At 55.8% G+C, this 12,882-nt stretch overlaps 2 protein-coding genes across 2 annotated transcripts in view; both read left to right on the top strand.

Moving 5' to 3' along the window:
* Positions 1-175: 175 nt before the first annotated feature.
* LOC116834908 (voltage-dependent calcium channel gamma-8 subunit-like) overlaps positions 176-12,882 on the top strand; it is a 32,073-nt gene continuing 19,366 nt past the window's right edge. The window contains exons 1-3 of the mRNA XM_032797324.2: positions 176-406; positions 628-714; positions 1,153-1,293. Coding sequence (XP_032653215.1) covers positions 211-406; positions 628-714; positions 1,153-1,293 — 424 coding nt within the window. The 5' untranslated portion in view covers positions 176-210. The remainder of the gene's footprint in view (positions 407-627; positions 715-1,152; positions 1,294-12,882) is intronic.
* LOC142047507 (voltage-dependent calcium channel gamma-7 subunit-like) lies at positions 4,531-5,973 on the top strand. Its single transcript, XM_075070761.1, has one exon. It carries the CDS (start codon positions 4,539-4,541, stop codon positions 4,782-4,784), a length of 246 nt encoding a protein of 81 aa, XP_074926862.1. The 5' UTR covers positions 4,531-4,538; the 3' UTR covers positions 4,785-5,973.

Below are 12,882 nucleotides of genomic sequence, written 5' to 3' on the forward strand. Positions count from 1 at the left end.
ATGGGGGGTGGGGGGCTCTGCGGGGGGCACTATGCTGCAGGGAGTGCAGTTTAAGAGGAGCCAGGACTCCTGGGTTCCATCCCGGGCTCTGGGAGGGGAGTGGGGTCTAGTGGTTAGAGCGGGGGTGCGGGGGTGGCTGGCAGTGGCTACTGAGCCTGTTTCTCCCTGCCCAGGTCCGCGTGCTGTGTGTGGTGCCCCCTGTCCCTTAGGATGAGTAACTGCAGCAGTCGCGCGCTGACGCTGCTCAGTAGCGTGTTCGGGGCCTGTGGGCTGCTGCTGGTGGGCATCGCGGTCAGCACCGACTACTGGCTTTACATGGAGGAGGGCATCGTGCTGCAGCAGAACCAGACCACCGAGATCAAGATGGCGCTGCACGCCGGGCTTTGGAGAGTCTGCTTCTTCGCCGGTACGAGGCCTGTGTTGCGAGCTTCCCCAAGCAGTGCCCCCAGCTGTGTGTGTGGGAGACTCGCTGGTGTTGCGAGCTTCCCCCGGCAGTGCCCCCAGCCAGGGCCTCTTTGCATCCTCATAGCACTGCCCTGGCTGGGGACTTCTTGGTGCTGTGAGTTTCCCCAGAGCAGTGCCCTGACTGGAGCATTGTCAGGTAACACCATCTCTTGCCCCTTGCAGGCCGGGAGAAGGGCCGGTGCGTGGCATCAGAGTATTTCCTGGAACCCGAGATAAACCTGGTGACGGAAAACACGGAGAACATCTTGAGTAAGTGAGAGGGGCCGTCTCGTCCCGGGGACTTCAAGACAGAGCGCACGAGCAAGAGGGTGTGCGTGGGGAGAAAATGTGTCAGCTCCCACGTGCTGTGGAGAGAAGATGGCAGCCATGTCGCAGGCATGTCCCAGGACTGTGTTCAGCTCTGAGCAAGATAGCATGTGGCATGAAGCCCAGCCTCCTGGCACCCTGGTCCTCCATGGGGTTGGGAGCTGTTAGGGGCGGGACGTAGGGGGGTAGAGCTGGAGTTTGTAGGGGGCAGTGGGGACAAGAGGAGACGGGGGGAGGAGGTGTGCTCATGGGTGGGTGGAGTACATGGGGGATGGGAGGTGAGGAGAGTGTTGGGGGGCCTGGGAGAGGGTGGTCTTTATCCTGTGGGGTGGGGGAAAGGGGTGGAGGTGCTTTGACTGTCTGGTGTTCCCCACCCCCCAGAGACAGTTCGCACGGCCACCCCCTTCCCCATGGTCAGCCTCTTCCTTGTCTTCACGGCCTTCGTCATCAGCAACATCGGCCACATCCGGCCGCAGAGGACCATCCTGGCCTTCGTCTCCGGCATCTTCTTCATCCTCTCTGGTGAGGGGCCTGGGAGCAGGGTGGGGGGCTCGGTAGGGGGAGCTCTCCCCTGGCAGTCAGGGCTGGCCCCAATGCCCCAGTGCGGCACTAGGGCGGCTGTCCTGCAGGGAGTGGGGGCTCAGTAGGGGGTGCTCTCCCCTAGCAGTCAGCGCCCCCCCAAATCCTGCTTGAGGTTGTGGTTGGATGTGAGATTCTCTTTCAACTCCCATCCCAAACTTTTGTGTGGTGCAGCCATTGAATAGTGCCAGGAGCGGGGGTCTCTGTGTAAACACCCCCAGCGCCCTACTTCGGAAACGGCTGCGTTTCAGGGCTGGGCAAGAGATCCCCATATCAACAGTCCCCGTGTCCCACCCCAGAGGTGGCCGCATCTCAGCACCCGGTGTGAAATTCTGATATAAAGAGGCCCCGTGCCCCACTGGAGAAAGACACTGCACAGATATGAAAGAACCAGTTTGCTGTGCACCTGGAGGATAACGGAGTTATAAGGAACAGCCAGCGTGGCTTTGTCAAGAACAAATCACGCCAAGCCAACCTCATTTCCTGCTTTGACAGGATTACTGGCCAAGTGGACGGGGGGAAGCAGTAGATGTGAGAGATCTTGATTTTAGCAAGGCCCATGTGACGTTCTCGTTAGCAGACTAGGGAAATGTGGCTCTTTCTAGATGAATTTACTATAGGGCAGATGCACCGTTAGTTGGAAGACCGTACTCTAAGCGTCGTTACCACTAATAGCTGGGAGGTGGATCTAGTGAAGCCTGCAGGGGTCAGCCGTGGATCCGGTACTATTCACTCTTTTAACTAACGACTCGGATTATGGAGTGGAGAGTGGCATTGGCAGATGCCCCCAAGCTGGGAGAGGGTGTGAGCCCTTGGGAGGATGGGATTAGCGTTCACAACGACCCGGCTGAACTGCAGATGTGGTCTGAAATGGACCAGCTGCAGAGCCGGTGCAAGGATGTTTCGCGCCCTAGGCGAAACGTCCACCTTGTGCCCTCCCCCATTCCTGAGTCCCTGCCTTGAGGCAACCCCTGCAGCAGCTCCCCCCCTCCGCCCGAGCACCCCCCCTGCGCGCCCCACCCCCACCACCGAACCCCCCCCATGCCCCCCTCAGCTCACTCCTGTCCGCCTCCACTCGACACGCCACACGCTTCACGTCTCCCCCCAGCTTGGGCGCCCACAGACTTACGCTAAACCTGAGGTGGGAGAAGTGAAGCGGCTATGGCGCATGATCGGGGTGGAGACGGAGGCAGGGGAGCTGGGGCGAGGATTCCCCTGCGTGCTGCCCGCCCCCCCTTATTGGGGCAGGTGGGCTCTCCCGCGCCTCCCCTGCCCCACTCCCTCCGCCTAATGAGGGCGGGACCGGGCGGCCAAAGAACCGGCCACCTGCGGTGCTAGCAAGAAAAGCGCCCGCAAATTCTAGTACACTAAATGGTTGCACCGGCCTGTGAGCCCTTGGAGGATGGATTCACCAGACTATTCAAAGACCCCAGCCGAAATGCAGACATGGCTAAATGGACCAGATGAAATGCCAGTCCACAACAGGCCGAAGTCCATCACTGGGAGCAAAAACCAGGCAGGCTACAAAAGTGGGCTAGCTGGCAGGGGGCAGACGCTGAAAAGGGCAGGGTATAAAATGGTCATGAAGCCGATACGAGCAACGATGGCAGTTGCCAAAAAAAGTGACCGTCATTCTGGTGAGGCAACGGGAGGTCACATGTAAGCATGCGGTAGGGGATTGTCCCGCTTGCTTGGCGCTGGGGAGACCTTGCTGCCGCCAGTTGCGGGCACTGCCTTGGGAAGAGGCACAAATTGACAGAGCAGCAGCCAGAAAAACCCCCGGGCAAAGGAAGTTTAAAAAAACGCCGTTTATCAGAAAAGAAGCCCAAGGGGGGACCCGAGCACCTAGTCTCACATAAGGACTGTTGTTAAAAGTTGCAAATAGTCTGTTTTCTGCGTCCGCTGGAGGCTTGGGACAAAGAAGTAATTGGCTAATCCACAGCAAGGAGAATGTAGGTTAGATATTAGGAACAAAGTTCAACTCGAGGGGGGAGAGCTCTGGACATCAGCTCACAGGATGTGAGATTCCCCGTCAAGTGGAGGCTTTAAAGAACTAGTTGGCCCACGACCACAACCCAGACCCAGTGTGGACCAGACCACCAGACCAGTTACATCATGCACATGCTCGACCACTCCGATCCTGACATTGTTATAGTCCTCACGTAACAGACTCCAGCCCACCCCGAGGCGTTGCAATCTCAGCACAGGCTGAGCCCTTATAAACCAATCCTGCACCCCCCCAGAGGCAGCGCATCTCAGGAGCCTGGTGGGGGGTCCCCTGTATAACACGCCCCTGCACCCCGCCCCAGAGGGGCGCTTCTCAGTGCTGGGAGAGGAGGTCACCTGTATAGTCAACCCCAGCGCCCACCCCAGCAGGCGTCGCATCTCAGCGAAAGGGAGGGGCTCTCTAACATAGCCTCAGAGCGCTGCAGATCTCAGCCAAGCTTTACGACTGTCTTGCGGCCTGTCTCTGGGGATTAGTTCTCTACATCTCCAGCATTCAACGATGATGGAGAATCGGCCAGCGGTCGGAGCAGTATTTCCGACTATCTATGGCTGTCTCTCGCTTCGCCAGCCTCCTCCGTTCCTTTTTTCCCTCAAAGAGTCTGAACTTGGCCCCACACCCCATCCCAACCCTCCCGCTGGGCCCTGCGAGATTCGGTGGCTCTGGCGCCACCATGGGTAGAACTTAGAACACCTTTCCGCTGATCCTTCAGGCGAACTAATGAGAATCCCATCTGCTGGCACAGTACGGTGACTGTGACACACGGAGAGGGGCAGTTCTAATCTATCCAGCAGGGGGCAGTGGCGAGAGCTGTTGGGGGAGCCTAGAAAGTCTCTGACCTCAAATTACAAACGGGGGAATCTTTAAAATAGATGAGGTAGATGGACCCAATTGGGAGGGGAGGGAGGTCTGGTGATTAGAGCAAGAGGGCTGGGAGCCAGGACTCCTGGGTTCTATGCCCGGCTCTGGGAGGAGAGTGTGGACTAGTGGTTAGAGCAGGCAGGGGCTGGGAGTCAGGATGCCTGGGTTCTATCCCCAGCTTGGGCGGGGGAGTGGGATCTAGTGGATTGGGGGCAGGGGAGATCCAGGACTCCTGGGTTCCATCCCCAGCTCTAGGAAGGGAGCAGGGTTCTGCTATCCCCTTCCACTCACTGTCTCCCACCTCCTGCAGGGCGCCGGTGTGATGTCCGTGTACCTCTTCACCAAGCGCTACGCGGAAGAGGAGATGTACCGTCCCCACCCGGCCTTCTACCGCCCGCGCCTGAGCGACTGCTCCGACTACTCGGGCCAGTTCCTGCACCCGGAGGTGTGGCACCGCGGGCGCAGCCCCTCCGACATCTCCAGCGACGTCTCCATCCAGATGACCCAGAATTACCCCCCCGCTATCAAGTACCCTGAGCACATGCACATATCCACCTCGCCCTGCTAGGCCAGCCCCCCCGACCATCCCCCAACCGGGGCCTGCCAGCCACCCTCCACCTCAGAGACTGTGTGGAGTGGGGCCCGCCTGTGGATCACAGACGGGGTGCCACTGGACTAAAACCCCTCCTTGTCCCCCCTTTCTTGCTCCCTCTGCACCCTGGAGGCTTCTCCAATTTGGCCATTTTGGCAGGATTTGTGATAGGAAGTCACCCCGTCGGCCGTTTTGGTAGCCATGGGAGCTTGGCGGGATTCCTGACAGGAAGTCACCGTGTTGGCCATTTTGATAGCTATGGGACGGTGATGGGATTCCTAAGAGGAAGTCACCCTGTCGGTCATTTTGGTCACTGCAAGATTCCCAACAGGAAGTCACCTTGTCGGCTATTTTGGTAGCCGTGGAAACTTGGCAATATTGCTGACAGGAAGTCACCTGTTGGCCATTTTGGCTGCCATGGGCAGGTGCCAGGATTCCCAACAGGAAGCCACCTGTCAGCCATTTTGTTTGTCATCATCGGGCCAGCCCCAAATACTTTTTTTTGTCCCCACAGGGGCCAATTCCTAACAGGAAGTGACCCCCTCCCTGCTCCAATCTCTTCCTCGCAGATCCTGACTAGAAGTGGCTCCTCTGCCATCTTTTTTGCCCCATAATGGCCAGCCTCGGTTAGGAAACTGCCCATCGCCATTCTGGTTATCATTGCACCAGCTCCCCTTGGTATGGATCCTGAGAAGAAATGTCTCCTGATGCCATTTTCCTCAGTTCCAGAATGGCCAATCCTGACAGGAAGTCACTCGTCAGCCATTTTCCTTGTAGCCATGCCAGTCCCTTACCCCACAGATCATGAGAGGAAATGATTTCTCTGCCATCTTTGCTGCCCCACAATGCCCAACCCTGACAGGAAGTCACTCATCAGCCATTTTCCTTGTAGCCATGCCAGTCCCTTACCCCACAGATCATGAGAGGAAATGGTTTCTCTGCCATCTTTGCTGCCCCACAATGGCCAACCCTGACAGGAAGTCACTCGTCAGCCATTTTCCGTGCTGCTGCACTGGTCCCTTCCCCCTGCCCGATCCTGAGAGGAAATGGCTCCTCCACCATCTTTGTTGTTTTCCAAATGAACCAGATAGGGAAACCGCATCAGCAAATGGGGACACAGAGAAGGGCCCAGGCCACTTTCTTCCCTCGGAAGCAACCTAACCCAGAGAGATGACTCAAGGGGAGCTGGAAATATAGACACCAACGTCCGTCCGGCTAAAGTAACAGTGGCAGCTGGCTGCCAACACCTTGCCGTCAGATACCCGTTCCCCTCTCAACCGCCAGATAGGGAACCCATCTCTTTGTCTTCCCTCCACCGAAGAACGCTCGAAAAAGCCCTTTTCTTAGCAAGCGTGGGCACGACCGCCCATGCATTAGCAAGGCCCAGCAGCGGCCATCGTTAACCCAGCTTGAGGCCAGCTGCCCCCATGCTCCGCTTTGCTCTTTCTTTCTATTTGCTGTCTTCTTCCGTCCTTTCTGTCTCACCGTCTTTTTTTCTTTTCCACTTTCCGGCTCTTTTCTTCTTCTTTTCGCTGCACTCTTTTCTTTGTTCCTTTTCTCGTTCGTTGCCATTTGCAAGTTTTCTTTGATGCTTTCCTCTCTCTGCACTCTTTCATTCATTCCTTCTTTCGTTCATTTCTCTGCACTTCTCTATTGATTTTCTTTAAATATCCATTTACAGGTTCCTTTTTCCCCCCATTTTGTTTTCCTCTTCCTTTCTCTACCTTCTTTTGTTCTTTCTCTATTAGTTCCCTTCTCTTCTAGCCTCCTCTGTGTGCTGGGGTGTATCTCAGGCTGCATTTCTTTTGCCACGGTGACTGTGGTTGTGTCTTTAGAGGGGAAGGTATCTCCATCCATGCAGAAATGAGGAAGGAGCAAATATAGCCAGAGGAGGAGAAAGATGCCAGTGGAGAGAAGGAGGAAAGGAAAATAGGGGAGAGGGAAATGAGAGAACGAAGGGAAGGAGAGAAGAGAAACGAGGCTGAGGGAGGTGATGGAGGAAAGAAAGGGGGTAGGTTATAGATACCTGGGCCCTCAGGGATGGATCAGTGTGGGGAACTGGCATCACAGTTGGGTTTAGGCACTTCCTGCTGGCTGGGCCATGCCAGGACCCAGGACGCTTGCAGTGGACTTGATTGGTACTGTTCGGTCCCTGTTCCGTGTTGGTAATTTTGTGGGCTCCTTTGACAAGGTCATCTGTACCTGGCTCTGTGAGCTTCCCCATGGCAGTGACCCCAGTTGGGGAGGCTCTGGTGCTGCGAGCTTCCCCATGGCAGTGCCTCCCAGCCAGGGAGCTAAAGGAGAATCACCCTCCTCATCTCTTGTCATGATGTTGGGACTATGACATACAGAGGAGCTGTTCTTATGGCATCCAAGAGAGAGTGGTATATGCTGGGTGGGACCCAGCACTGGGAGGGGAGTGGGGGCTAGTGGTTAGAGCAGGGAGGGGGCTGAGAGCCAGGACTCGGGTTCTATCCCTCGCTCTGAGGGGGGAGTGGGGTTTAGTGGTTAGAGCAGGGGCTTGGGAGCCAGGACACCTGGGTTCTACCTCTAGTGATGTCTATGGGATATATCGGAAGTGTGTTTGCGGAGGGGGGGGGAGTTTGCATGCCGTCAGGGAGTGGGAGACACCATCTTTTGCCCTGACCACTTAAAGGGCCAGAAATCTCCTTCTTCCTCCACTCTTATAAATCCCACCTCCTGCTCTTCAGTGCTCCCTGGGGACCAGGGGACCCCTCAGCACTTAGACCTGGCAAAGGGAGGTCAAGGGGGAAGGTCATGGCACTCACACCTTTGGAAGCCGATGGCAAAGAAAGGGTTAAAAATCTAGCCCCAGAAATGGCCCCTGAGCACAGGGCCTGGTGTGGGTGGGTGGGTGATGAAAGCTAACTAGCTGCACCCACCCCTCCAATCACTGTGAATGCGGGGTGGGGGGGAAGGCGGTGAGGAAAGGGTTAACCATATAGCTCTATTCCCCCCACCCCGCAGAAGAGAATTGTAGGGTTGAATATAGCATCCCCCACCCTGAAGCAAGGGGGGATTGTGGCAGTGTAGGGGAGCAGATAGTGGGAGGAGGAATTCCCCACAAGTGTGGTGACCCCTATTGGGCGGTGGGGTGGGGGAATCTGGCTGGCACCTGTGACTGGGGAGTGCGGGGGGGGAAATAGGTTCTTAGCCTGTGGGGTGGGATGGGGGTCGGGGAGGGGATGAGGGATGTGCATACTACACCAGTAACCAAGGAGACCTTTTTACTGTCATATATCCCCCCCCCCGCCGGCCGTGCTGGAGTTGGGCAAACCCCCCCGCATTTTCTGTACCATGTAAAAAACATAAACTGAGAGAGCGCAATAACTTATTCAAATACACCATGCCGTCTGCTGTCTGCCTGTTCCCCCATCACATCATGCACCCCCCCGATAGACCATCCATGTACTCCCATCTCCCTCTCGCTCTCACACCTCCAATCTCCACATGCACGGCCCCGATTTCTTCCATCCCCTCCATGCACCTCCTGACCTTCCATCCTTGCATACGCCCTTAACTCCCACCTCCAATCATACACCCCGATCTCCAATCCATGCAACCTCCACAGTTCCATCATTGCACCCTCATACTCCACCTCCATTCCATACACCGCATCTCTGCATCATGCACCCATCTCCTCCATCCATAACCCCGCTCTCATCATGCACCCCGCACATCTCTCCATGCATCCCATCTCCTTCCTCCCTCATGCACCCCCTGAATCTCGATCGCTTGCATACGCCCTATGACCTCCACTCCATCATACCACCCGCATCTCATCCATGCACGCATCTCCCTCATCCATAACTCCTGCATCTCATCCATGCACCCACATCTCATCCATGCACCCCTTCTCCCTCATCATAACCCCGCATCTCTCCATGCATGCCCCACAATCTCCATCAATGCATCCTCTGCTCCACCCTCCATCCCAGACCATTGCCAGATCTCCCTCCATACAGCAAATCTCCATCCCTGTACCCTCATCTCCTCCTCTCTCATACTTCCCACATCTCCATCATGCACCCATCTCCCTCCATACCCCTGCAGCTTCATTCATGGCACCCATCTTCTCCATCTATGACCTCTCCATCCATAACCCCTGCCTCTTCCTCATGCAACACCTCTATCTGCCCGCCATCATAACCCGCCCCGATCTCCATCCATGATCCCCATGCTCCCATACCCCCTGCATCTCATCCATGACGCCCATCCTCCGCATCATACCCGCCCAGAATTCTATCCATGTCAACATCCCATCTCCCTCCTCCTCGATCCACCAAAACCCACCCTCGCATCCACGTCCTATACCCTTCTCTTTCCACCACTCCCACACCACTAGGCCAGCCTGCCTCCACGATGTCTGACAAGCAGCACAGGAAACCAGGAGTCCAGCTCCCACCAACACCTAGTCTGCTGGTTAGACTAGTAACTCCTTGGCGTTAATCTGGCTGTGGAGGGGAGTGGGGGTCTAGTGGTTAGAAGGTGGAGGGAGGGAGCCAGGACTCCTGGGTTTATGGCTAGAACTGGGAGGGAAGTAGGACTCTAGTGGTTGGGCGGGGGTGAGGGAGCAGGACTCTGGTTTCCTAGCCCCAGCAATGGGAGGGAAGTGGATCTAGCGGTTAGAGAGGGGGAGGTGGCAGGACTCCTGCTGCCCCCTCCCCGGCCTGCCCTTCTCTCTGCCTGGCTGGAGGGCAGGGGAGGGGAGCGCAGGCACTGGCAGACTGGCAGCTGAAAGGGGCAGTGGTGGAGGTGGCGAGTCAGCAGCCCTGGCTGCCCAAGTGCAGCAGGGTAAGTCGCCCTGGTGACCTGACGGCTCTGCGACCTTTGAGCTGCAGACCCGCAGATGAGCCTGGCTTTGCTGGGGGGGAGGGGCGGGAAGAGTGTGTAGGATTTCCCCTCCCAACCACCTTCCAGTGCTGGAGTCTGCAATGTGGGGGCACTTTAAGTGGTTCTCCCCCCAAGTAGTTGCCCCAGGGTAGAAAAATCTGATACCTTAGTGCCCGGCCGCCCCCACAATGCAGCTTTACCCGGACCCGGGTCCACTGCAGAGGGGGTCTTGGGGGGGGGTGTTGTGTGGGTGACACACACAGTCTGGAATTTCCTCCCTCCAGCAAGGGGGGCAGATTGAGGGCTCCCTGGCGCTGGTCAACCCAGAGCTGCAGGGCTGCGTCCCTCTGGCAGAGATGGTCGCCTGGGTGAGATGGGCCTCTTAGGGCTGTGCCCCTTGGAGTCTATGAGGGCAACTCCGCGTAAACGGGATGGAGGGATTTGGGGTCCTGGGTTAGGTGGGTGGGGGCCAGAGGGAAGGAGTTGGGGGGGGCAGAAGGGCGGGGGGCAGCAGGGGAAGATCTGGATGTTGACAGAGGGGGAGTCACCCAGTGTGGGGAAGGGGCTTATACGTCAGGGGGAAATGGGGCTGGGGAGCAGGATGGCGGGTATGGAAGATAAGGCATCACCTGGCTGTGGGGGTGGGGGTTACACTGGAGGGGGCCGGTATTTGCTGGAGAGTGTGACACCAGCAGCTCCTGTGGCTCAGCTTCCCCCCTCCAGGTGTTAGTCTGTGCCCCCCACCAATGAGGAACACCCCCATGCCCCAGCAACTGGGGGCAGGGGCAGCATGAAACACTCAAATTTGGCCCAGCCGGGTACCGGAGCGGTGCTGACACTAGGCCCCAATGCCCAGAACTGAGCCCAGCCAACCCTGGGACTCCTTGGCACGTTCTGGAGCCTGGCCCATGCGTTGAGAACCCCTGCTTGAGAGTGCAGGCAGGATTTGTGGCATTGCTCTAGAATGGTGCCGAGTTCAAGGTGTTTGCTCCAGAATCCTGCAGTGTCACGTGGACTTGCTATAGAATGGCCCAGTATTTGGCTCTGTCGCTCCAGAACACCGTGGTATGGGGATCCCTTGCTCTACAGCGCTGTGGCACTGGGATCCCTTGCTCTAGGGTGCTGCAATATGGGATCCCTTGTTCTAGATTGCTGTGGCATTGGGATCGGGTGCTCTTGAGTGCTGCGTTATTGGGATCCCTTGTTCTAGAGCAGCAGTTCTCAAACTGTGGGTCGGGACTCCGTTTTAATGGGGTCTTCAGGTCTGGTATTAGACTTGCTGGGGGCTGGGGCTGACGCCAGAGCCCCATAAAGCCCGAGGGTAGCTGGGCTCAGTGGGGCTCAGGTTTTGGTGCTCCCTCCTGGGGTGTTGTAGGAATTGTTGTCAGAAGGGGATCGCGGTGCGATGCAGTTTGAGAACCCCTGCTCTAGAGCCCCACAGGGACTGGGACGTCTTACTCTAGAATGCTGTCCTGTTGGGGTCTTGCACTCGAGAGCATTGAGGATTGTGACCCTCATGCTCGAGAGTGACATGGTCTGGTATCGCGCAGCCTCACAGAACCATGGGGTCAGACGGAACTGCAAGGGTTGTCTCGTCTAACCCTCGGCCAAGATGGAGAATTTGTTGGGTCTAACCCAGAGGTAGGGAAGGCGGCACGTGAGCTGATTTTCAGTGGCACTCACTGCCTGGGTCCTGGCCACCGATTCGGGGGCTCTGCATTTTAATTTTAAAAGAAGCTTCTTAAACATTTTAAAAATCTTATTTACTTTACATACAGCAATAGTTTAGTTATATATTATAGACTTACAGAAAGAGACCCTCTAAAAACATTAAAATATATTACCGGCATGCAAAACCTTAAATCAGAGTGAATAACTGAAGACGCAGCACAGCACTTCTGAAAGGTTGCCGACCCCTGGTCTGAACCATCCTGGACAGGTGGCTCCAGCCTCCCTTTGAAAACCTCCAATGAAGGAGCTTCCACGACCTCCCAAGGTGTCTGTTCCACTCTCCTTCTATTCTCACTGTTAAGTTTGTCCTGAGATTTAATCTAAATCTGCTCTGCTACAGTTTGAACCCACTGCCTCTTGTCCTGCCCTCTGGCTCAAGAAAGAGCAACTTTTCTCCATCTTTTCTATGGCAGCCTTTCAAGTATCTGAAGATCACTGTCAATTCCCACCTTAATCTCCTTTTTTCCAAACTAGACATGCCCAGTTCCTTCAGCCTTTGCTCACGTGGTTGCATTCTCGCCCTTTGATTGTCTTCGTCGCTCACCTCTGGATCCTTTTTCCAGTTTCTCCACCTCCTTTCTATGGAGTGGTGACCAGAACTGGACACAGTGCTCGCGGCCTGCCTAGCGCTGAGCAGAGCAGTACTTTCACGGCTCATGACTTGCACACTGCACCTCTGTTAGTGCAGCTGAATGTTACATTTGCTTTTGTTTTAAACCGGCATCGCATTGCCGACTCATGTTCAGGGTGTGATGATCCACCACAGCTCCCCGATCCGCCTCAGCAGTGCTGCTGCCAAGCCCGTTAGCCCCCATTTTGGATGGGTGCATTTGGTTTTTCTCCCCTAAGTGTAGCCCCTTACATTTGTTTTTGTTGAGTTTTGTTTTGTTGTCTACTGACCAGTTCTCCAATGGATCAAGATCCCTCTGAATTTTAGCTCCATCTCTAAAGCGTTGGCAACGTCCCCCTGCAGCTTTGTGTCATCTGCAAATTTGATCGATCTGCTCTTTATTCCCACAGCCAGGTCATTAATGAAGATGTTAAACAACACTGGACCCAGAACAGAGCCCCGTTGAACCCCACTTGAGACCTCTCTCCAGTCTGACATCACTCCATTAACCGTCACTCTTTGTTTGCGGTTGTCTAAGCAAGTCTGTATCCGCTTAATGGTAGTTCTGTCGAGCCTGCATTTCTCCACCTGACGTAGCAGAATGTCATGTGGGACTGTGTCCAAAGCCTTGCTGAAGTCCAGGTGTATTATGTACACTGAATTCATAGATTCATAGATTCATAGACTCTAGGACTGGAAGGGACCTCGAGAGGTCATCGAGTCCAGTCCCCTGCCCTTGTAGCAGGACCAAATACGGTCTAGACCATCCCTGATAGACATTTATCAAACCTACTCTTAAATATCTCCAGAGATGGAGATTCCACAACCTCCCTAGGCAATTTATTCCTGTGTTTAACCTGAAAACTGCTATCATGTCCC

The sequence above is a fragment of the Chelonoidis abingdonii genome, chromosome 11 (assembly GCF_003597395.2).
Source record: "Chelonoidis abingdonii isolate Lonesome George chromosome 11, CheloAbing_2.0, whole genome shotgun sequence".
Lineage (NCBI taxonomy): Eukaryota > Metazoa > Chordata > Testudines > Testudinidae > Chelonoidis > Chelonoidis abingdonii.